The sequence below is a fragment of the Panthera leo genome, chromosome D4 (assembly GCF_018350215.1).
Source record: "Panthera leo isolate Ple1 chromosome D4, P.leo_Ple1_pat1.1, whole genome shotgun sequence".
In the NCBI taxonomy this organism is placed as follows: Eukaryota; Metazoa; Chordata; class Mammalia; order Carnivora; family Felidae; genus Panthera; species Panthera leo.
The window spans coordinates 41,522,534-41,544,712 of record NC_056691.1 but is presented as its reverse complement, the minus strand read 5'-3'; the positions used below and the strand labels follow the sequence as shown (position 1 = coordinate 41,544,712).

General features: G+C 36.7%; 1 protein-coding gene across 16 annotated transcripts in view; it reads left to right on the top strand.

Moving 5' to 3' along the window:
- Window positions 1-22,179, top strand: part of BNC2 (basonuclin 2) — a 428,281-nt gene that overhangs the window by 144,404 nt on the left and 261,698 nt on the right. Inside the window, exon 1 of one of the 16 annotated variants that reach the window (XM_042912992.1) lies at window positions 6,410-6,464. The exons of 13 other annotated variants lie outside the window; for them this stretch is intronic. Coding sequence is in view for 2 of the 3 variants with exons in the window: in XM_042912987.1 (XP_042768921.1) it covers window positions 18,146-18,148 (3 nt within the window). In the remaining variant the exon portion in view is untranslated. Of the gene's footprint in view, window positions 1-6,409; window positions 6,465-18,062; window positions 18,149-22,179 lie in introns of those variants that run through there. 2 more of the 16 variants (XM_042912987.1, XM_042912988.1) reach the window with 2 other exon arrangements.

Genomic DNA, 22,179 nt, shown 5'->3' with positions numbered 1-22,179 from the left:
GGTAGGTGAGGGGCAAACCAAGAAAGCTAAAAATTAAATCAACGATTTACATTAATACTAGAGCGTCTGCTCACCAGAGATATGACAGAGTAAAGCAAACTTTCTTTCTAATATAAAATCTAGCACATTTCAGAGAAATGATAAATAAAATATATTGTAGGAAATATATAATAACATTGCTGGAATCCATTTAAAAGCATGTTTGATATGAATTTTTCTCCCAGTAGTCTTTTAGTTCTTTCTATTCATATAGGCAAACACAGTTTCAGTTTGTTGAATCTGTATTTTAAAGTGGAAATGGTGGTTTTGTCTGACTTCCTACCTCCCCTCACCAAATAATTTAAATGTTTATTCACCAACAGTTTAAAAGGCACACATACAGTTTTTCTTATAAGTCAGATGCCTAATTGTATATCGTGGTTTGATTCTTCTTTATTGTTTGTGCGGTACATTTTTATTCTAAACTCTGTCCCACTCATGTAGACATCCCTTTTAACATAGGATGTATATTCTTATTTAATCAGAGCCCTGAGTAAAGCAGTTGATAGTTAATGGTCTTTGACAATGACTTTCATTGCTAGGCATCATCCATCCCTAGGTTTCTGCACTTTTCCCTCCCTTTTTACTCCCCTTCTTATAGTTGGTGTGTTTTGGTAATCGTGTCTTAAATTGACCAAACTTATGGTCTTGATAGGAAAATATTTATATTAGGAAGCATGTAATTTCAGCCTGTTGAATTACCAGGCTGCTACCTCTAATTTAGTTCCCTTCTCTAATTGGAGTGATAATATGTTTCATTTTGAAGTTTTAACTACAGACATATATTCAAATATAATCCTTAACATCCACTGATAGTGTGACACTAAAATACGAATATTTGCATAATTGTGAAAATACATATTGTAGCATAGACAGGTGCTTGTGTGTTGGCCTGTACTTTAAGTCTGTGTATAACCTGCAGACTTCACATAACAGATATTGTCTAATTTGTAATACAGTGGAAAGGTAATAGGGTCCTATACATGGTATTTATGTATGTGTTAATGAAAATAAAGCATGCACAAAATATTCTCAGATGTGTCTGGCGTATGTGAAAAACCTGTGCACAGATTTCAAGATTATTTTCAACACAGTACACTAAGTGAATTTGAACATAGTAGGTGATCATTTTGAAATTGTTTTTCCCTTATTTCTGTCAACTGCAAACTGGTACTCTGTGTAATTGTTAAGTCTTGTGCTTAAGGTGAGTCGAGTAAGCACAGTTGAAAAATAAATCCCTGAAGGTGCAGATACCTTATCTATAATTGTAGGTATTTTTTATAATTATATTTATGAGTGTATCTTAACATTCAGTGATAAATCCAATTATTCATGCATGGCTTTATGGAAATGTGATTAATGTAGTGACAGTACAGATTTGGGCTACCACAGCAGCACATCCTCCCTCTCCTGTGTCAGGGTTAAGAGCCGCGGCAAATCCTCCCTAACTAATTAGATGCTGAGTAAGGCATCTCTGAGAAGTTGGGGCAAAAGTGAATGGGTCACAGCCAAAGCAGGATTGCAAGGACTCCAGTGATAGTGAAAGCATTCAAGTTTGCCAGGTCGTTGTGACACAGGGAGCTGATTCTGAAGGAACAGACTGTTACAGATAGTGAGCTGGTGTCATCTATTTCGATGAAAAACAAAAATTCTAGTGCTTCTGCCTTCCCACCTTATATGCATTACACATACTTAAAGAAAGTTACATTGGGCATCCACTTATAACAATCTACAAGGGTTTTGAGAGGATTTTCCTTGTGAACATGAATAGCTAATGGCTCTGTACAGCCGAAGAGGTATTTTCTCAACTTGGACTCTTGATTAGAATATATGTATCAAAAGGAATTCAAGAAGAAACTAGAGTTTGCTTTAACTTGAATCCTACTGTTTTAATCTGTATAAGAATTAACTCCCCCCCCCCCCCCCCCCCCCCCGTAGAATATTGTCAGGGAACTTTGTGGTCATAGGGAGAACAGAGTGAATCGTGGGATGACTTTTTCAGTGAGAAATTTTGTCTGGGGCTCCCTGCTTGTTACTGTCCAAAGAACATAGAGTATAATGGTTCCAAGATTTTCTTTTACATGAGATTTGGAGCCTGGTTTGTTATGTGCACAGAATGAATTCTTCACCATGTGAAAATCCTCTCGTACCTTTGTATGTTTTTGCTGTTACATACCTACCCTTCTCTAGGCCTTGGTCAGAAGATTGTTTGGGGATTGTAGGAAATGATTGATCTCACCTCTGTCTGCCAAAGCTGATGCCATTTTTATTTCCCGAAAAGCAGCTGGCTTCCACATTTTGCTTGGTGATCTTCATCTAATGAAGGACAGGGAAAAGAGGGAGAAAGGGAGTCAAAGACCCTTTCAAGGAACTTTGACATCTATTTTTGAGTGTTAGAGAAATAAAGGAAAAGAGGCATAATTCAGGAATAACAGCCTTTATATCCTGACATAAAAGCAAAACATTGTGTAAAAGAGGGGACTTTTTCTTGTAAGGTAAACTAGTAAATGGGCAAGAAGAATAAATTGAAAAAACACTTTGAGCAGCTCAAGCTCTAAGAAAGTTTTAGGCTGTGCAAGATGACATCCCAAAAATGATGCCTAGGACTGTGACACCACAGTGTCTGCATCTCACTGAGCATGATCTGTCTCTCTCTCTCTCCCCCCAGGTTTAAAAAAGAAAGTTTAGAGAATAGGAAAAATAAAAGTGGTGATTCTTTCTTTAATTTCTGCATTCCCCGTAAGAAGCCTAGCAAGTTTCATGGTGGAACATTCAGACCCTAAGGTGAAAAAATTTATGACTGGAGTTCCTTTGGATGAGGGCAGTGTGCAGTGTCATTCTATTCAAACACTCTTTGTAGCATTTCATGCCCCAGAGTCAGAGATGAAGAGAAGGGAGGAAGTTCTGTATCATTTCTTCATTCAGAGTCTTCCTTAATGGAAATGCTTGTGGAACAACAACGTATTACTCAAACTGGCTAGCTTAGAAATCAGATTCTCAGCTTATTAATCATCATTCCAATTAAAAAAAAGAATTGATCCTTTAACAATGAAATAATATCCTTTTGTTTTTCTTTAATTAAGCCCATCAGTTTTTCATTTCTCCCTGTTAGGAAAATGAAAATAATCTTGAACAGTAGGAAGTTACTCATTGAAACACTGATTCTCTTGAGCATATCTGACATCTTATTTACTCAGTATTTTTGGACTGCAGTGTTATTTTGCTACTGTCTGTAGGGTTTGTGTGTTGTTGAGGGGGAAGGGTTGATTTAAGTCTCATTTTTGTTTGGTTGGCAGCAATTTACTTAATGACCTAAATACATGGTTAGTCTGCTCTTTTTTCCTATTTCCGTTTCCCATAGACCTAGTTTCTTTCTCACTTCATTCTTTCCTTTCACTTCATCTCTCCTTTCATGAATTTCTCCTTACTTTCACTGGCAATTTTTGCCCTAATAGAAGAATTGAAATGCACCTTAAATGTAACAGAAACTGAATATGACCTTTTTGCCAATATATCATTCCGGCAGAGGTATGGGAAAAGAGGTGGCATCCTCAGATGTGGTCCTCAGTGTGTGAGTGCTGACAGGAAGACTGTCCCGAGTTTTGCTACGTAAGGGTTCTGTAAGTAAGGGCGTGATAAAAACGTGTAACCAGGGGCCCAGGCTTATCGTTCAGAGGCGCTGAAAGGCAGCTCAGTTTGATCCTTTCCCTGTGTAAGAAAGTACTTAGCTGAAGAGATTTTGCTTTTCTATTTTTTCTTCCTTTTTTAAAAAAAGTAGTTCTTGGATTTATCATTTTGTACAGTTAGACTTCTGTCTGTACAAGAGCAGGAAGAAGACACAAAAGGTTTTCCTTCAGTAGGTGGAAGGTATGGCTCTTTGAGACAAACTGCAGTTAGTAAGAGTTAACTGGAACTTTTAAAAAAGGAATTAAAATGATGGCAGGGCTAATACTAATGGATGACATTATGAAATTGAAAACATGCAGTATACATAACACAATGAGGATTCACTACTGTTTTGTTTTTAATAAATTTTAACTCATTGTCTTACATGGCAGAGAGATTGTTAAAATTGACAAGATTAAAAATATTATTCTGTATGGGAAAGACATAGCTTCTAGTTTTATACCTGCTGTGCTTTTGTGTGACTGTCATGAATTTTTCAACTTTATTAAGGTGTTTTTAAGTGGCTATTTGTTCTCTAGACAGTTCTTCAGGACTCCTATTTGATGATCGGAGAACCTGAACCGGAGGTTTGAAAAGAAAAATTTTAGGATAATGAATATTTCACATGCCAAAAATAATTACTTTCAGCCGGCTTAACATAATAACAAAACCAGTATTAAAATGAGAGTCTCCATTAGCAGGATTTTAATATTTTCTTTTTCTTCTTTTAAATTTAAGCAAGAAAGATTCCATTGACTTAAATCATTAGGATGGCTGTTTGGGGCACCTACTCAGGCATAGGTAAAGAAAGCTGCCCACTCCTGTGCTCTATGCTAGTGCTAGAGGGTAGTGGACATGACTGGGAGGCCACTTGTAAGATACGAGAAAAAATTATACACCGAGCATAATCCTGAAAGTACCCCTTGAGTGAGAATGCCTGCAAACATTTCCTTTGTTGACCTTGTGTCAAAACCTAACTCAAGTCAGCTAGGTTGTCTGCAGCTTTATTTAATATTGCTTTTCTTCTGTTCTTTGTTTTTTAGTTATAAAGTTAGAGTACCAGAAAGAACCCAAATCAAAGCCCTGCTCTAACACTTACTATATTGCTATGGAACATAGTAAAAATTCATATTGTTACATGACCATGTATTCATATGTGTTGCATAGATATGCAGCAAGTGTGCACCTGTCCATTGGTTGGTGGTGGGAATTAAGTGGTTTATTTCTAGGTTTGTTGAGGATTTGTTAATGGCTGCCTCAAATGCAGTGAGTGTGTGCATGGCTCCCCCTCTTAGAAAGAATTTCCCATTTAGGAATCTCATTGTAATGATTCCTTATACTCTATAACATTTCTGTTCCTTGAGCATAGCTTTTTTTTTTTAACGTTTATTTATTTTTGAGACAGAGAGAGACAGAGCATGAATGGGGGGGGGGGGCAGAGAGAGAGGGAGACACAGAATCTGAAGCAGGCTCCAGGCTCTGAGCCATCAGCCCAGAGCCCGACGCGGAGCTCGAACTCCCAGACCGCAAGATCCTTGAAGTCGGACGCTTAACCGACTGAGCCACCAAGGTGCCCTGAGCACAGCTTTTTAGTGAAGCTCCATGTCATTCATTGGGAAATAGCTTGATTGATTGTTATTTTGCAAATTGGTATTTTCAACCAGTGACAAACTATAGTTCTCATACAAGTTAAAACTAAGCTGGGATAGAGATACCAAGGTGAGAGCCTTTAATTCCAACTTCAAATATGTCCTCATTTTCTTTCCTAGACATTTTTTTTTGTTCTCTTGAGCAACTTTGGAAAGTAATTATTGGGCTGAATAAATCTTAAAATATGTTACCAATCCTATTATCTACTAAATAGAGCTCATTGTGGGAAAGAATTTTTCCAGTTTTACTATATTTTTGACATTTATCATAAATTAAGCAGGAAAGGGTAGAGTTACAAGTCCAACATCTGGGAGAGCTTGTTTCAGTAGCCAGCCTGGAAGCCCGAACCCTGGCTTCATACAGGTGAGACATGTTATGGGAATAAAGGCCTTATGCATTTAATGAACCCCGCCTGCCTGTCAGCTTGGTTTTTCATGCACCATTGTTGTTCAAATAAGAAAAAGAGAGTGTTCACAGCCTGTGGTGAGATTAGAGTAATGAAAATGAAGTGTTAATCTGTTGATAGCAAGTACATCTCATATCCTGCATCCTAGGCCACATTCATGCGTGCATAATATATTCCAGGTTTTCTCATGACCAGAGAAGCTTGGATGTTCATTATATTAAAAACACCCTTTTGGTAAAAGTGAGAAGTTGGTTATTTTAACTTGTGCAAATAGTTATTTTTAATAATTTCTTTAAAAACCCACCAGTCAAACCTGCCTTCCGAGTGTTCTGATAAAACCACTGTTCTTTAGATGCCAGTGTCCTTATACTTTTGGTCTCTTTTAAAAATTTTTTTTGTTTTGTTTTAACAAATGCAGAATGCTGATGAGAGCCTCAACATAAAAGGCTATTTAGAGATATCCTTTTCTGAAATTCAATGATTAATAGAAAGAAGGGAGGGGTTAAGTGAGGACAGTACCTTAATCCCCATAGAACATGGGTTAAATAACATTAAACATTCATTATCACATATTTTATTTTTCATCTTAAAACAAGTGCAAACAAAAATAACAAAATCAGGAGTCTTCTAGAACTACTTTATGTATTTACAGCTGCCATGATGTGATCCTGAGGAGACCAGTTTAAAGCTTTGGTCATCACTGGTGAGAATTAACTGTGTTTTTTCATAAAATTTCTTTTCTAAAATGTTATAGTTGATCAATCAACATGAATGTAATAAATTATATTTTACCTAGAATTTTTGTTTTAGTTTTTTGCCATTTTTTGATATGTTTTAGATTTTCTTATGATTTTATTAAGTAGGCTCTTTGCCCAATGTGGGGCTTGAACTCATGACCCTGAGATTGAGAGTCATATGCTCTAATCCACTGAGCCAGCCAGGTGCCCCTATTTTTGTCATTTTGCAATTGAGAGGTCTTAATTTTTTCTAAAACTGACATGTTTAATGAAGAAACGGTAAGTTTAGTCTTAGATCATACCAAGATGTTTCAAAGAAAATAATGTGAACATTTATATGCATGCTGTCCCATAGGATCATCTCTTTAAGAAGTACCTTAAGAGATGGTTTCAAAAGAAGTACAAAAGGGGTGGGGAGCGCTATATTAATAATTGAGTTCCAGGTGTCTGCTGCTAATTACTAAAATTTCCAACATGATATTAAGGAAAAATACTTTCCATAAGGAATATATCATATTGTTGTTCAGGTATGAGGCTTAAGACTATACTTATGGAGCTCATACTTATGGTATTTTCTCTTTTCCGATTTCAACTGGGAGTTGAGGAACGCAGTATGATCATTACAGTTTTGTGAACTGTTTAACTAAAGTTGTTCAAGTTGTTAAAAATCAAGAGAATTTGGGGATTAAGGTCTGATTGTGAAGTAAATTTGGCATATATTCAAAAGTTACTTTTTTAAGGTGAAAATGGAAGAAAAATGCTTCTCTCTTAGGGAGGAAACAAGTAACCAAAAAATAATCTTTCAAGAATGTGGACCAATGATAACACATCATTTCAAAACACTATACTAAAATTGATTTAAATTTTACTTTTTAATAAGTTGTAATATGACCTGTCATAGCCTATTTAGTACATTACTGTACAGTACATCATAGATAGCCTGTTAATATAGTTGGATGAAGTGAAAAGGTACTTTCTTCCCTTTACTAAAACAGGGTACTTTTAATTTGTAAAGTCCAGTTATAAGTAGAAGTACAGTGTTGCTGTGGTTGACTGGAAATAGTGAAATAGAAAAGATTTTCTCCTTGTACTTCATTTTAGTCAAGAAAAAGAGCAAATAGAAATGCAGGGTGCCTTTGTCATAAACATCTGCTTTTAGGTAGTAATCATTTTTAAAGAAATATGCCATGATTGTGAGGGTCATTTGAACCTGCAATAATGTCTGTTTAAATATATAAATACATATTGTGACATACATGTGGTGCCTGTAAGGATGTGTATTTGCTATAATATTTATGCATCCTAAATGTTGACTTTTGAAATTTACCTTGAAGATATATTCTATTTTCATATTAGGGTTGGTTTTCACTTAAGTGCATGATCATTCTAGAAAGGAAGTACAGAAGCGTTAACATGGGAAGGAACAAAATGGATGTGTAGATCTGGGCAGTGGTTTGACATGAACATCTTTTCTGGGCTGGGACACTGGTTGAAAACCAGTGTAAGTCTTTGTCAAACTATTCACTAAGATGAGATCATCAATTCTGGATTTACTTTTTAAAGCATTTTAATTATGAAAATGACTTTGCATTTATGTTTTATTGAACAACTATATTTTGAAATTCTGCATTGTTTAAGCCCATGAAATGTGTATTTTTAAATCTCTGTTCCTAGATACCCTTTTCTTTTTCTTCCAAAAACTCTACAAACTGTCTTTGGAGTAGTGTGACATTTTAAAGATCAGGAGTTGCCTAAAAGGGTGTGTGGAGGTAAGGTAAATTAAACCAGTGGGGTGAGTCTGATGGGGTCTGTGGTGGACCAGAAAGCTCTTCAGCTCTAGCCAATTGTTACCAGGTGGGAATGCAGGCCTGGTGTTGTGAGATGATCCAACAACAACAACGACTACCTCCCTGCCCCCCCTCCTTCTTAAATGAGAAGCCAGAAATCAAGATTTTTATGTGAAATCTCCTGATTTTTAAATCTTGGCAACCTTTTCAAGTATTTTTTAAAGTGTGTGGTCCAAGCAAAACTCATCTGCAGGCTATATTCAGCCTACCGGTTGCCAGATAGAAACCTCTGTTTTAGATAATATTTTAATGGATGAAGATAATAGTTTCATTGCATGTGATCATTCATCTTGGGAATTCCCCGCTGGGATGAACCAAATTCTTCATTTTTTTTCTTCACAATTGAAAAAAAGGTTTAGTAAATATGTTTCTGGTGCTGATAGTTTTGATGTATAGCTTTTCTCTTTATGACCCACATAAAAAGAAAAACATGTGAGCAAAACAAAAAAAAATGGTCAAAGGATTTTAATAAAGGTAGAAAACGTAAGAATTTTAGAATTAAAGAGAAAGAAAGGGAGATTTCTAAACTCTGAAAAGAATCCCATGATTTGTGTCAGTCATTGATGTAGATGAAAAGCTGAATTCCACTATAAAAAGCTTTTCATTTCACCTTTAAGCAGTGATTCTTGGCCCTGAATCTTTGTGGGGTTGCTGTAATTTACCAGGCAATTGATTATGATGTCATGAGGAGGAGATGGACCACAAGGGGAAAACTTCCCCATACTAATTTGGGCAACACCAATATTTTATACAGGCTTCAAGAAAACATCATTTATGTTGTATAAGATGAAGTTTTCAGTGTCTAAATTTTTTGAAGGGGCTCTTTAAAAGATATAATCTATTCATAATTGAAATTCTCCAGGCAAATCAGATATCAACATTTTCAGGAGAACAGGTAATTAATTGGTTTGAAATTCAAATTGGAGGTCATCCTGTTATTGATTTTCGTGGGAACAGGAAACAAGAACATCTTGTTAAAATGATCTGCAAGTGGGGCCTAGGTGTGCCTAGGTTCTGTCTAGGGCCTTGTTGAACAGCATCACTGGACAGTATCAGACACCAATCAGAAGGGAGTCATTCCTGATGTAAACATAATAAGCTGTTGGTTTGCTTCCAAAACTGCAGAGAAGAGCTGAACTGTAGAAAAGACCAGAGATTAACAGTTTGTTTTATAATAAGTCAGGTATTTCAAATCAAGTGACTGGTGCAGCTTGTTACGAAGCATCTGTAAGTGTGTCGGAATGACGTTAGTATGCCATGTTCAAGTTCAGCATTAACACAGCTGTGACTTACCACTTTCAGAAACCTTTCAACTGGGAATTTGATAAAATATCTTTAATACAAGGGGAGGGGAGCACTGAAGTAAAGAGTGCCGTGAAGAATAAAGGATAATATACTCTTTTAGATGCTCTTAATTTTTATAAAATAACCTTTGTGCTTTCTGTTTGATAGTTGTATCATTCCATATAGGAATCTATTTTAAAGGAATTGTTTCTCTCTGCTGTGTTTATACTTTTTGAAAATGGTATAATGTGAAGGTAACATGAACTAAGTGGGTGGCAAACATTATGCCTTTCTAAACTGAAATATTTTAATTTTAGCTGTGCTAAACAAGTTGGAAACTTAATGCAGCTTCTTGTGGTTCAAAGTAAAATCCCTAAAAAAAAAAAAAAAAAAAAAAAAAAAGAGCAAGCCTTCCATTCTAAATACCCTGAAGCTGTTAATTCAGTTATTTCCAGGTTGACATAGTTTTGTGTAGGCATGACAGTGGCACCAACTATCTACATTAAGCCTTAACATTCCACAGAACCATTTCAAGTTTATTATGAGCTTCAAAGACTGCTCGTCCCTAAGAGAATATCAAGTTCAAGCATGTCACTTTGCCATAGTCACAGTTAACTTTCTTAAATCAAAAAGTACCTTTCTTGAATCAAAAAGTCTGATTTTCAACAGGTGATCCTTGAATTAATTTCTCAGTTCACTACAGACTCATTTTTCTGACCCTCTTGCTGCCCTCTTGAATCTTGTCCATCCATCCTGGTAGCAATGGTTGGAAACTACCCCACAATAAAGCAGGGCTTATCACACACAGTGTGTTTAAAGTTCTGAGATGATGTCAATATTCTTTTTCAGCTTTATTTCAGGAGTTTGTCATTGATCCCATTTTACCAATTCACAGTAGGATTTTCATTGCAGTATTTAAACATGTAGCTGAGGAGGAAAAAGATGCTGATGTTTTCCTCACAGCTGGGAATTTTACACCATGGAAGGCTAGTGCTCCAGGAAAGGATATGGGCTGTTCAGCCTGATCCTCATGGTACACTGCTTCTCAGGGAAAGGAATTCCCCATTTCCTGAATGTGAAATGCCTACCTTTTTGGAGGTTCCTGGTCTTTGGCTCCTAACTCACTTAATAAACCATCCCTGTCTATACCTTGCATCTCAGAGATGGAACTTGACGGACTAGTCAGCATTGCAAAGGTCACCCTAAATCTATTGGCAGAATACACTGCCCTTTGTTGCTCAGTGATGATAATGCTACTGTAGCAGTTAACTGGGTGCATTAGATTGAGCTACTTTTCCAGAATACCAAATTACCTATTTATTTCATTTAAACACCTGATAGAATGCCCATTCACAAGCTGTCTCAAGTGTGTTTTCAAAAGGGATCTTAACCATACTTGAAATACCAGTGCTTTGGCCACAGGAGGGATAACGTGCAGAGTGTGTACCCGTTGTATGTTTTGCTTCAGTAAAAGTACTTCTAAATTATACTTATTTTGTAGTTTTCTTATTGCCCAAAGTGAAAACTTTTCCAACAAATTTGAAAGTCCAAGGTATTCCAAAAAGATCCCTTATGTTATTTTGTCTTTTGTTAGTATGTCAATACTTAAAATTATGTTATGAACTGACTTTTTTATTAACAAAAAAAATAAAGCTTCATTTCCTTTCATGTTGTTTTCCATAAATACAAAATGTGGAAATAACTTTAAACATACTGCAGAAGTGGGTTTCACCATATTTTTATGTATGTAAATTTACTTCTTAATTTACTTAAGTACAAAATTATATTCAGAATCGTAGAGGAATGATTGATAAATGATCACACTACTTATTTGATAGCAGGGGAACTATACTTGAAATAGTTTGCATTTTGCATTCCATTGATTTTTTTTTTGTGGCACCAGTATATTCTTGATATAATTTCTAGTACATAGGTAACATCTTTGCCTCATTTCTCGTTTAAATAAAAATGAGTAAAGATCCAAGATGCTAAGGTGCTAGCGACTTTCACTAATTATTTTCACTTATGCATGTACTTTGGACTAACTGCTTTCCCAAATGATTTGCCACATACTCATCCCTCCCCTCAGCCCTCCTCCAGTTATGTTTGGTCCCAATCAGATTGGCCAAGCAGTGTAGGCATTTAGAATTAATTCCCTCTTTGGTTTCAAAACAGTAAGTGAAGACTCAGAAATCCCTTTAATTTACCTTTTAGTATCTGAATACAGCAGAATCTGTCCTGCCTTCCTTTCATGCATCTGTTCAGTTGTTTATTGAGTTAGGTAAGCACATCTAAGGCAGAATATATTTCCTCTGTCCAAAATAATAGAATGAAATCAGTGTTCAATTAATTCAATTTAGGTAACTAAATGATTTAAAATAGGATGGTTAGTGGTAAGTTCAGACTCTGACCGGTATCTGGAAACAAAGTATAGTGACAGTTTTGTGTTGTAGGCCCTTTATGACTTTGGTGAAAGGACTTTCTTTTAGAGGTATGTTTATCTTAGAATAATAATCATTTCATGCTGTTCATTTTTTTTTCTAGTTGACCCATTCTCCAGACCTTTAAAAAAACTTTTTTAAGTGGATGTAAATTCCATTTTAATTAGGCCAGTGCAATCTAATACTGCAACTAGCCAGGAATGGAAGAAACATGCTGGAAGTTAATACAACCCAAATCAACCATAGCCAGATAATTCCCCTGTTCTTAGTAACAGCCCCCTTCCCCACCTCCACAATTAAATGACCCTGTTGTTCTGGAGTTTCAACAAGACATTTAAGGTTCATTTAAAAAAATGATCATCCTTTACAGGATTCTTTGCTCTTGCATTTCTTTCTTTCTTTCCCTTGCCACACAGCTGTCACTGGTATAGGAGAAAGATTGGGGGGAGGGGAAGAGGAGGAAGCCCTGTTCAAATCGTGTCACGTAGCACTAATTCATCTGCTCTCATTAGAGGGAGCGAGGGACAGCAGTGATGGCCAAGAGCTGCACTCCACACATGACACGCGAACAGTTTGGGGAATAGAAAATTGCTTTCTCAGGAAGCCCAGCCAATTAAGGACTTGACCATATTGAATGTCAAGTGTTAATTTAGGTTTTTCTTCATTTTCCCAGTAGTAATGCGGGTCCTGTGATGAGCAAATACATGTCAAGTAAAAGTTGATTGCATGAAGGACCCGGGTATTATATGTCACTGACAAGTCACAAATGTACTGAAGTCTTTTAACCCCTTAGGTGAGTGAGGTGGAGGAGGGGGAAGGGGAGAATGGGATTAATGGTACCAATAATGATAAGGATAGATAGTTTACACAGGGATAGCTTGGATGGGACAGACAGCAATGGTAATTCATGCAAAAACCAAGGATAGGACAAATCCTACTCTCCAGGCATAGAGACCCTTGAAATGCATACAGTATGATTCTTTCCCATTGAAAACATATTGCCTAGAATATATATTATGTTTCCTAAGATTTTATGGAAAGGAAAAGTAGTGTACTCCATGGTCTTGACCTAAGAAATTCCTTATTAATTATCTCCTCTGAAAGAAACAAAACATTCATTAAATAACTATACTATTTTGGACATTTTAACCCATTTGCTCAACGCAGCTGTAAAAAAGAGCTATTTATAATTTCAGTTTTTAATCAAATACACATTTTTAAAAAAATGGCTCTGTGTAATATGTCATACAAAAGATGCAGAACATAAGATTGAAAGAATGTTTGTTTTCTGTCATAAGTATCTCTGTTGGTGAATGTTTACCCAATAGAAACTGGTAGAAGGTCCATCATTGTCTTTCATTTCCTTTTGTGCCCAGTTGTAGAAGGGAAGAGATTCCAGCTTCTGTGAGTGAGGTAACTTCGCCTTTTTTTTAAACTAAATGTTGAGCATTGCCCATCATGTATAGCATCTCATTTCCATTCATCAGCATTTATTTACATATGAATGTCTCGAAAAAGAGAATGTCTGTTTCTGTGCAATTGTGCAAGTTGCAAATAAAAATACTCCACAGTTTAAAATACTGCTGTGTGTAGTTTAAACAATCTTAAAGTGAAACTCAAAACAGTTACAGTCCAATCATTTTTGTTCTTTATATGTAGAACCACTTTCCCCTTTCGTATCTTTGAAGAAATGATCATAATTAAAACACTGTTTGGAAACTTACTCTCATCTGTTTATTCCCCAGTTTTAAGACACTTGCCTTTGTGTGTTGACAGTGCTTGCACCTTAAAAACTTAAGTCTAATAATGCTTTAATTTTGGCAGCAAAAGCACCAACAGAATCTTTTTCTCTACCTCAGGTTAGAAACACTCTAATGATGCTATCATTATATTAAAAGTGGGCTAAATTTACATTATGGGACAGTTAGGAAACAATTCCAAGAATTTCATGTTTAATAAAATAGGTTTTTCTTAAGAAAGGAACATTAGGGTAGGATGTAATACCAGTTAACGTCTCTCCTCCCTGTCTCAAAGCTAACCAGATAGAATAAGCTTAGCCCTCTCTTCCCTTCCTATTTTGATAAGCTCTATGGAACTCTGGTGGCAAGGCGAGAGTACTGTTTAATTACAATCCAATTGTCAGCAGCTTCTCTTCCGCTGGGTGTGCTGAGAGACTTAAGTAAGTTTCCGTAAAGTAAATTCTGATGATGGCAGCTCTGGTTGCTGATTCAAGTTATTCCTTCTCTTCTGTGTCACTTTTGACGGATGGTACCTAATGCAATCAACCACAGGCCAAGAAAGCCTTTTTTTTTTTTTTGGTTGTGTTCGTAACTGGACCAGGAATTCCCCTCCTCCCTTGATCTCTGCTTCAGATGCTTCCTCCTTCCTGCCTCCCCCCACCGCAGTACTTCAGCCCAGATAGGAAAGTGAAGAGAACTGCGGTACTACCCAGGACAGACTTTCCCTAAACCTCCTTTTCCCAGTGGTGAAGCTGAAGCTGCCTCCCTTTGCGTGCGTTTTTGATAAATTTAAGAAGTCAAATCGCTGACACAGATAGATAATCCAAGTGTATAGGGTGAAGAGTTATAAATTAACACATTATTCCCTCTTAATGTGAAATACTTGAGAATGCATTTTCTCAGTCCCCTGACATCTACCCAGTGAGGGCTCGCATTGTACTTTTCAAGTGGCATTGATTTGTTAAAGCGCTGAATTAGCATCTCTGGCCAGCTGCTTGATCCACTGTGCTGTTGTGGGGCTCCAGTTCCTCCTCTCTCCCCCAGCCATCCCCTTTTTTCCTTCAGGCTCCCTCTTCTTTTCTCTCCCTTTCCCTGCTTCTTTCCACTTCACTCCTCCCAGCTCATTCCTCCACTCTTTTTCTCTCACCCCCTTTTTTTTTGTTGTTGCTTGCTTTTCTTTCAGTCGGATTTCATCCACACCATCTCCTTTTTCTTCATTCCCTCCTTGATCCACACATCTCCTTTTCTTATCTCTTGCCTCTGAGGTTTGCCTTAACTCAGGGTTAGCCTGTTAACTGCCTGGGTGTGGGGTAGTGGTAGTTGATTTAGCCAATCCAATGGCTCCAAGTGGACTCTTTTTGAAAGGAATAAATGAACTTGTGTTTGTGCTCCTTGTAATAGAAGTCAGTGAGAAAAATCTCACCTATTTTGCTTTCTAGAAATTAAAAGGTAGCTTACAAAACTTTTAAACTTGTATTTTTAAATGCCATTGCACATGGTAAGGTTTTCTTTTGGTTAAGAGGAAATGAAGATCACCAACGGTTATCACAGATTTGATCATCTCAAATGTACCCACCAAAATAAGTTAATATTTCTATAAAACTTGGATTTTTGCAACTTTTTGCATTTCAGAGAACTGATAGGACTTTATTTTCTAGCAAGTTCTATGCTGTTGATATTTCATATAAAATATTTTCATTGTGGTATTTGTTCCATGCTGTGGTTTCTGCATTATGATGCATCACTGTATCAGTGGAGCAGTGACTACATTATAAAATTGCTTGACAATTTGTTGAGAAATAGAATGAGATGGATTATCGCTTTTTTGAGTGATGTATCTCAAAATTCCAGAGGTCTTCACAGGAAATGCATCACAATCGAGAGGATTTAACATGCCTCTTGTAATATTCACAGACCTTCACTCTTTTCTTTCTCTGAATGTTTATACTAGATACTTTGGGATCACTGTATTGGTTAATTTGATACCATCAAAAAAGTGTATCTGTCTGGATTTAAAGAGAAATTATCCTTTATAATTTTAATCTCATATCTTGACTTAGTGCTGTCTTCAACTTTACTAGGTTTCCCAATAAAACATCGGAATTGGAATATGAATATATGTTGATGTCAGGTAACTTGAAAAAAATCATGTATTTATTGCTGTTTTAATACAGATTAAAATGAGTTTATTTCAGCACTTACATTTTGAAATGGAAACATTTAATATAGGTTTTGATAATCTTTGATAAGCTTCTCTGTTGGGTTGATCTCCCACCCTCCGTCCCCCAAGTCAAATATAATTCCTCTTTTTTTTTGTTTTTAATCAATTGCTGTCCTCCTGTCTAGAATTAGCATGGCTTGGCTAAGGTGAAGGGATTAGAATGACTTTTCAAGGCCTGATAATGTCTGTTTAAAGGAAAGAAAAAGAAGAAAATTCTTTTAACTAGGGCTTAAGACTAATTCCAACTACTAAGGAGACAAAAATTACTCTAAAGAAGACAGTTTGGTTTTATTTTACATGTGCATGTTAACTTGCTTAGAGATGATCATTTTGTATTTTAGATTATTCTCTTCCATGAAATAAGATGTTCTTCAGTTGTTACTGAGGAGAGCACATGGCCTTACTCAAGGAGATTAAAGCTGGAACACCTTCTGCCTTTTGTAGGGATAATTCGCAGCTTACCTGGCTGTAGTTCAAGGTCAAGGGCAAGCAGGAGAGCTCTTTACAACTGCCTGGGACTATAGCAGAAAGTAGGAATAATAAAGCCAAAATAATAGGGCAAAGTTGAAAGTGAAAGTGCCCCATATGAAAATAGTTAATGATCAGAAAAGTAAAAAAAAAAAAAAAAATCTGGAAGGCATACTTTAATAGTGGAAGAAAAGTTGAGGATGAAGAAAAAGGTTTTGGGGGGCAAAATGATGGTATCTGATAACTTACAAAATTAGTAAAGATACTGTTGTGATTGGTTGTAAAGGGCCAAATTGGCATCAGAACAGAGTTAAAAAATAATGAAAACATTTAAAAACTTTTAATACTTAAATTTTTCGTCTGATTATCATCTATTTTTCTTTGATTTGTCAATTATGCTCCCTGGAAGGCAGAAATCTCTGCACCAGTAATAAATCAATGAACCTAGAGTTATTTTTTTTTAAATCTAATTCGTTACTTGCTTTGTGTGAAATGGTTAAGTGTGGATGTTTTAGAATTCAACACCTTTGAGTGTTTCTCTAAAATTCTCAGGAGAAATCAGAATTATTTCTGTTTTTGTATTTTGTAAATCTAAATTAAATGTCACTTAAATGCAAAAGAACTGGCGGCTTTGATAAGTAGTCCCAAAAGCAAACCATTTTGTCAGTAATCATAATCTAATTATGAATGCAAATGCAAAGTTTGTTTTTTAAAAAGTCCTGAGCAAACAAAGGAAACAGAAAAGCAGACCACTCTGGGACACAGAGAAAAAGCATCCCCACACTTAAACCTATGACTTTCAATAGTAGCAGTAATAATAAGAACTCTTGGCATCCTCCCAAGTCCTGTTGAGAGGGAGCAGCAAATGGCCTGCGCAGTGTGTGGCTCTGCAGAAGTTCCAGAGTGACACATGCATCACAAGCCGGTCACAATGCGAAGGGTCAAGGGTCATGTTCAAGAGCAGGGTGTTGCTGGATGAGGCTGAGGAAGCAGAGGTGGCCCCTCTGTGCTCACTGTGTGGGTCTGTGTACTCCTTTCCCGTCAAAGCTGGCTCAGCACGGCCAAAAAAGCGGTTCCTTGGCAGGGTTTAATGGCAGGATGATGTAGTCTGTTGTGACTAGTGCATTCCTTTCAGGTTAAACTAGGGAAATGGCATTGTGTTAAAATTCCAAGTCGCATGAATGTTTTATTGCCACAGTGCATTTAGCCCTCTAGGGGAGTGTGTGTGGCGGCGGGTGGGGGTGACTTAGAGACTCAGGAACTATCAGAAGAACACTTCCCTTGGAAAATTTTACCCACCAGCATGAAGCTGATTTGCTGTGATGGTCACTTAGAAGGGTTTCGCTTTTTCCTAAACTGTGGCTGTTTAAAGTCTTGCAGTCTGGACAATTAACAGCTGAAGAAAATATGACAAGACACACGCAAAGAGGTTGGGAGATAGAGAGGAGGAATGCGCCAGAAAGGAGCTGAGCTGCCTTCTTGTGTAAACTACCCGAGCAAGAGCCCCCTCCCCCGGCCTTGGTCCCTGTCTCCCCCCCTCCCCGTCCCCCCCCCCCCCCCCTTCCCCAGGCTGTGTTTTGCTGTCTGCCTGAAGGCCAAGAGTGATCTGTTAACCTTGCACCACTGACTGGGAGGCCACTGCAGCTCATGGTACTGTATGTTACCATTACTACTCCCTCATTCCTTTCACTGGCTAGTCTGGTTTCTTTTTTTTTCTTTTTTTTTTTATTAACCATTTCTTTGTAATAACGGTTTATATTTGTTAGAGGGATACAATTTCAGAATGCAGAAGGTCCAGTTTAAACAAAACAAACTTCAGTATGGTGCTTGTTTTTTTCCCCCTTGGTGTTTAGAAGGGGTAAACTGAACCATTCTAATTCATTTGCAGCCAGAGGTTTCCAGTGTGATTTAAAATCAGGAATTCTGGAAATAGGGCAGTTTAAAAGATGCAAGTCATCTGGGCTGTGAGTCTTGTAAAGGGACTTTGTTGTGAAACCACGTGAGCATCTTCAGGGTTTTAGGACATTTTCAGGCTTTCCAGTTGTATCAGATTTATCCACTTTGCAGATTTGCCCCCACCCCAGTCCCTCTCCAGGGGACACTCTAGCCTTCTCATTCGCTGTTCCAGTTGTTTTAGGCTTACAGTTAGCTGAGGGTGTGTATGATTTGACTTTGGTTGTAATTGTGCATGTTACATGTAACTCTCAGGATTGCTTCACGATTTATCTGACTCCAGTTAATTTACAACAGATTAAAGTGCGGATGTATGAAACAGCCTTCTGACTTTACATTGTGACTTTATAAAATATTCATGTGCCTGATTTTTTCCCAGTGAATAGGAGAAATACGGATTTTCTTGGGCTTACCTAAGTAAAGATACCATAATAGTTTGAATTTTAATTTTGAATTGCCTTTTAGTTTCTCTTTACTTTCAAACCTTAATACTTTTTTGTTTGCATGTTCTTGTGATGTGTCATTTTTCTTCCTGTTAATAATGCATATATATATACGTATATAGAGTTGTGTATGTGTGTGCCTGTATGTCCACAGACCTTCTGATCACTGTCAGATACAAGGAAAAACTTGTAGAGTTGTTAAACTAAGATAGTTTTCTCTTGATAAATAAGTTATTTTTTAAAATGTTATGTACTAGAAATTTATATATTTTTATGTATTTCTGTGAAGTGGTTTATATACTTCTGTCAGGTGATGATTTTGTCCAGATAGACCTCTGAGTTTAATCGGATTAATGCTATCTGTGTAATGGTTTGTTCTTTACAAACAGATACATTCATTGTCTATGGGAGGTCTTAAACCAATAAACAGTTAACTCTGTAGTAAGAATCAAGATTTATGTATGGATGCGGCACTTCAGAATTTAGATGAATTGATTAGATACTTTACGTAACATCCTAAAGAATACTCTAAACTAAGAATTCTTTCTTTTTACTCTGTTGGATGTAAGTGATGTAAGTGATGTTGGGAGTTTTCTTCTGGTGATTTTTGTTTTTAGTTGCAGATTTTATAGTACACTTTTCAGAAGAATATTAAACTTACTTTGTGTTGGAGTTTTTTCCCTGTTACAGCCAGTTTCAAAATTAATTCTTTATCCTAAATAGTAGAAAAACTCTTTAACACTGCCAAACTTGGGGGAAAAAAATCTATCATGTACATTTAGATTGTCTAAAAATATATATGTTATCTTGATCATGGAAGCAGTTTTTTACTATAAAAAGGATGTTGTGGTTATTTCAACCTTTTCCAATTTGATTTATTAAAAATTTTCCTTCATAATCCAAGAGGAAAAAAGAATTACTCCTATATCATATCTAATAAGAAAATTAAAGTTGATTTAAGATTTTTAATATCAGTACTTGTTCTCTCAGCATTTTCCTGGCCCCATTGTATCTGACATGAGTGTTTGGTATTGCAGAACTCGGGAGTAAGATTAAAAGATGGGACCTGACTTCAGAGTCTAATGTTGCCAGTTAACTAGTCTTGTGACCTTGGATAAGTCACTGTAATTCTAGTCTTTATTTTCTTCAATTTTGAAATGGGGAAAAGAACAATTAGCTTGAGGATTTGTCAGGAAGATGAAATGAGATAACACATGGGAAACTTTGGGACCCAGTAGGTATTGAGTAAACTGTATATCCCTTTCTTTCAGCTTGCCCTTGGGAAGCTTGAATTTGGGGGAACAATGAGGTAAATTTAAATGAAATGTTTTAATATCTTCAGTTAAAGGAAGGGAGGGTAGGCATTGGCAGACACTTTTTTTCTTTTATTTTTTTCCCTTTTTCGATTTTTTTCCCTTTTTTTGGTTTTTTGTTTTTGTTTTTGTTTTGTTTTCTGAGAATCCTCTTGTGTCATCCATTAGTTTTGCATTTTTGCCACTCTGCACAGTTCTCACCAGGTTGGCCTTTGTGGATGTCAGTACATTGCTGTTATTTCTGTGATACCAGTTATGGTTAGCTCTAGACTGGAGGCAAAGTTGGGAAATTCTGCTGAGTTCTGTGGACATCTGTATCATCACTTCTAATCATGTGCCTGAATGGAAGCTTCCTGCCTTATTATACTCATTATCATTATCATTTGGTAGTAGAGCTTGAAGCTTGATTGTGTAGATAAGACCCCCACCTCTGTCCCTGGCTTTGTGAATATTCACTTGTGTTCATGGAATTAGGGTCATACTAAAGCTGGTAGTGTTTACACCTCTCAGAATCAAACAAAATAGTAGCAAGCAACATACATGTACATCTGCACAATATTTTATCTTCATTTATAGTCTTGCATAGGGCTTGAGAACTATTGAGCAAAATGTGCTGCTTTTAGTGCTTTTTAAGCCTGTATTATGTTTTATCAGAAGTAATTGTGTTCTCCTGTGTGGTACTTCAATATTGTTACAGATGACCTTTGATTAACATTGTTATTTTGCTTAACATCTAGTTTCTTTTAGCCAATCCTAGTTTGAACATACTGCATCTTCAGATCTAAAATAAATATTTGGCTTAGCATTTATTTTCATCTGTTACTAACAGTAAAAGAATGAGGATTAAAAACTAACAACTTCATAGCTACCTCTTAGCTCAGCTGGTGTGCTAGACATGGCACCCATGTTATCTTATTCAATTATTAAAAAGCATTCAGGGCAGGTACAGTTATTTTTTTTTACAGATGAGGGAATAAAGTTCCAAAATCTGTAACCAGAAAAGTTTACCCCAAAGTCTTTGCTTTTTCCTCTGTCTTAATTTTTAATCCATCTGTAACTTAAGGCAGCTATTAAAAAAGAAAGAAGAAAAACAGTAGTTGTACAATCTTCTGGGGATTTTCTTCTTTCAAATTAAATTTTATAAGGAAGTCAATATGTAGAACTGACAAAAATCAGAGGTGCTTTAAATGGAAGGGGTACAGCTACAGAGTCCTATGTTTTAGGCCTCTACCAGAGATCCATTGACTACCTGATCAGAAAACCAAAGCCTAGTACTCCCACACTTCCAAAAACGAAGGCACAGCAAAACCTTAGTTTCCCCATCTGGGAGTTAAGGGTTTTAGTTATTATGAGTTTGGAGGTGCAGTTATGGGGAATTCATAGGAAAAGCCAATATCTGCATAATTTTATTATATTTTTAAGTTTGTTTTTTTTTTTTTTTTTTTTTTTTTTGAGAGAGGGAGGGAGAGAGAGTGCGTGAGCACAAGACAGGGAGGGGCAGAGAGGAGAGACAGAATCTCAAGCAGATTCAGCACCATCAGAACAGAGACAAATGTCAGGCTCAAACCCATGAACTGTGAGATCATGACCTGAGCCTAGATCAAGAGTCAGACCTTAACCAACTGAGCCACCCAGGCGCCCCTGTCTCTGCATAATTTTAAATTTTTTTAATGTTTGTTTATTTTTGAGAGAGAGAGAGACAGAGTGCGAGTGGGGAAAGGGCAGGGGGAGAGGGAGACACAGAATCCAAAACAGGCTCCAGGCTCTGAGCTGTCAACATAGAGACAGAAGCAGGGCTCGAACTCAAGAGCTGTGAGATCATGACCTGAGCTGAAGTTGGACGCTTAACTGGCTGAGCCACTCACGCGCTCCTATGCATAATTTTATTTTTATTTTTATTTTTTTAACGTTTATTTATTTTTGAGACAGAGAGAGACAGAGCATGAACGGGGGAGGGTCAGAGAGAGAGGGA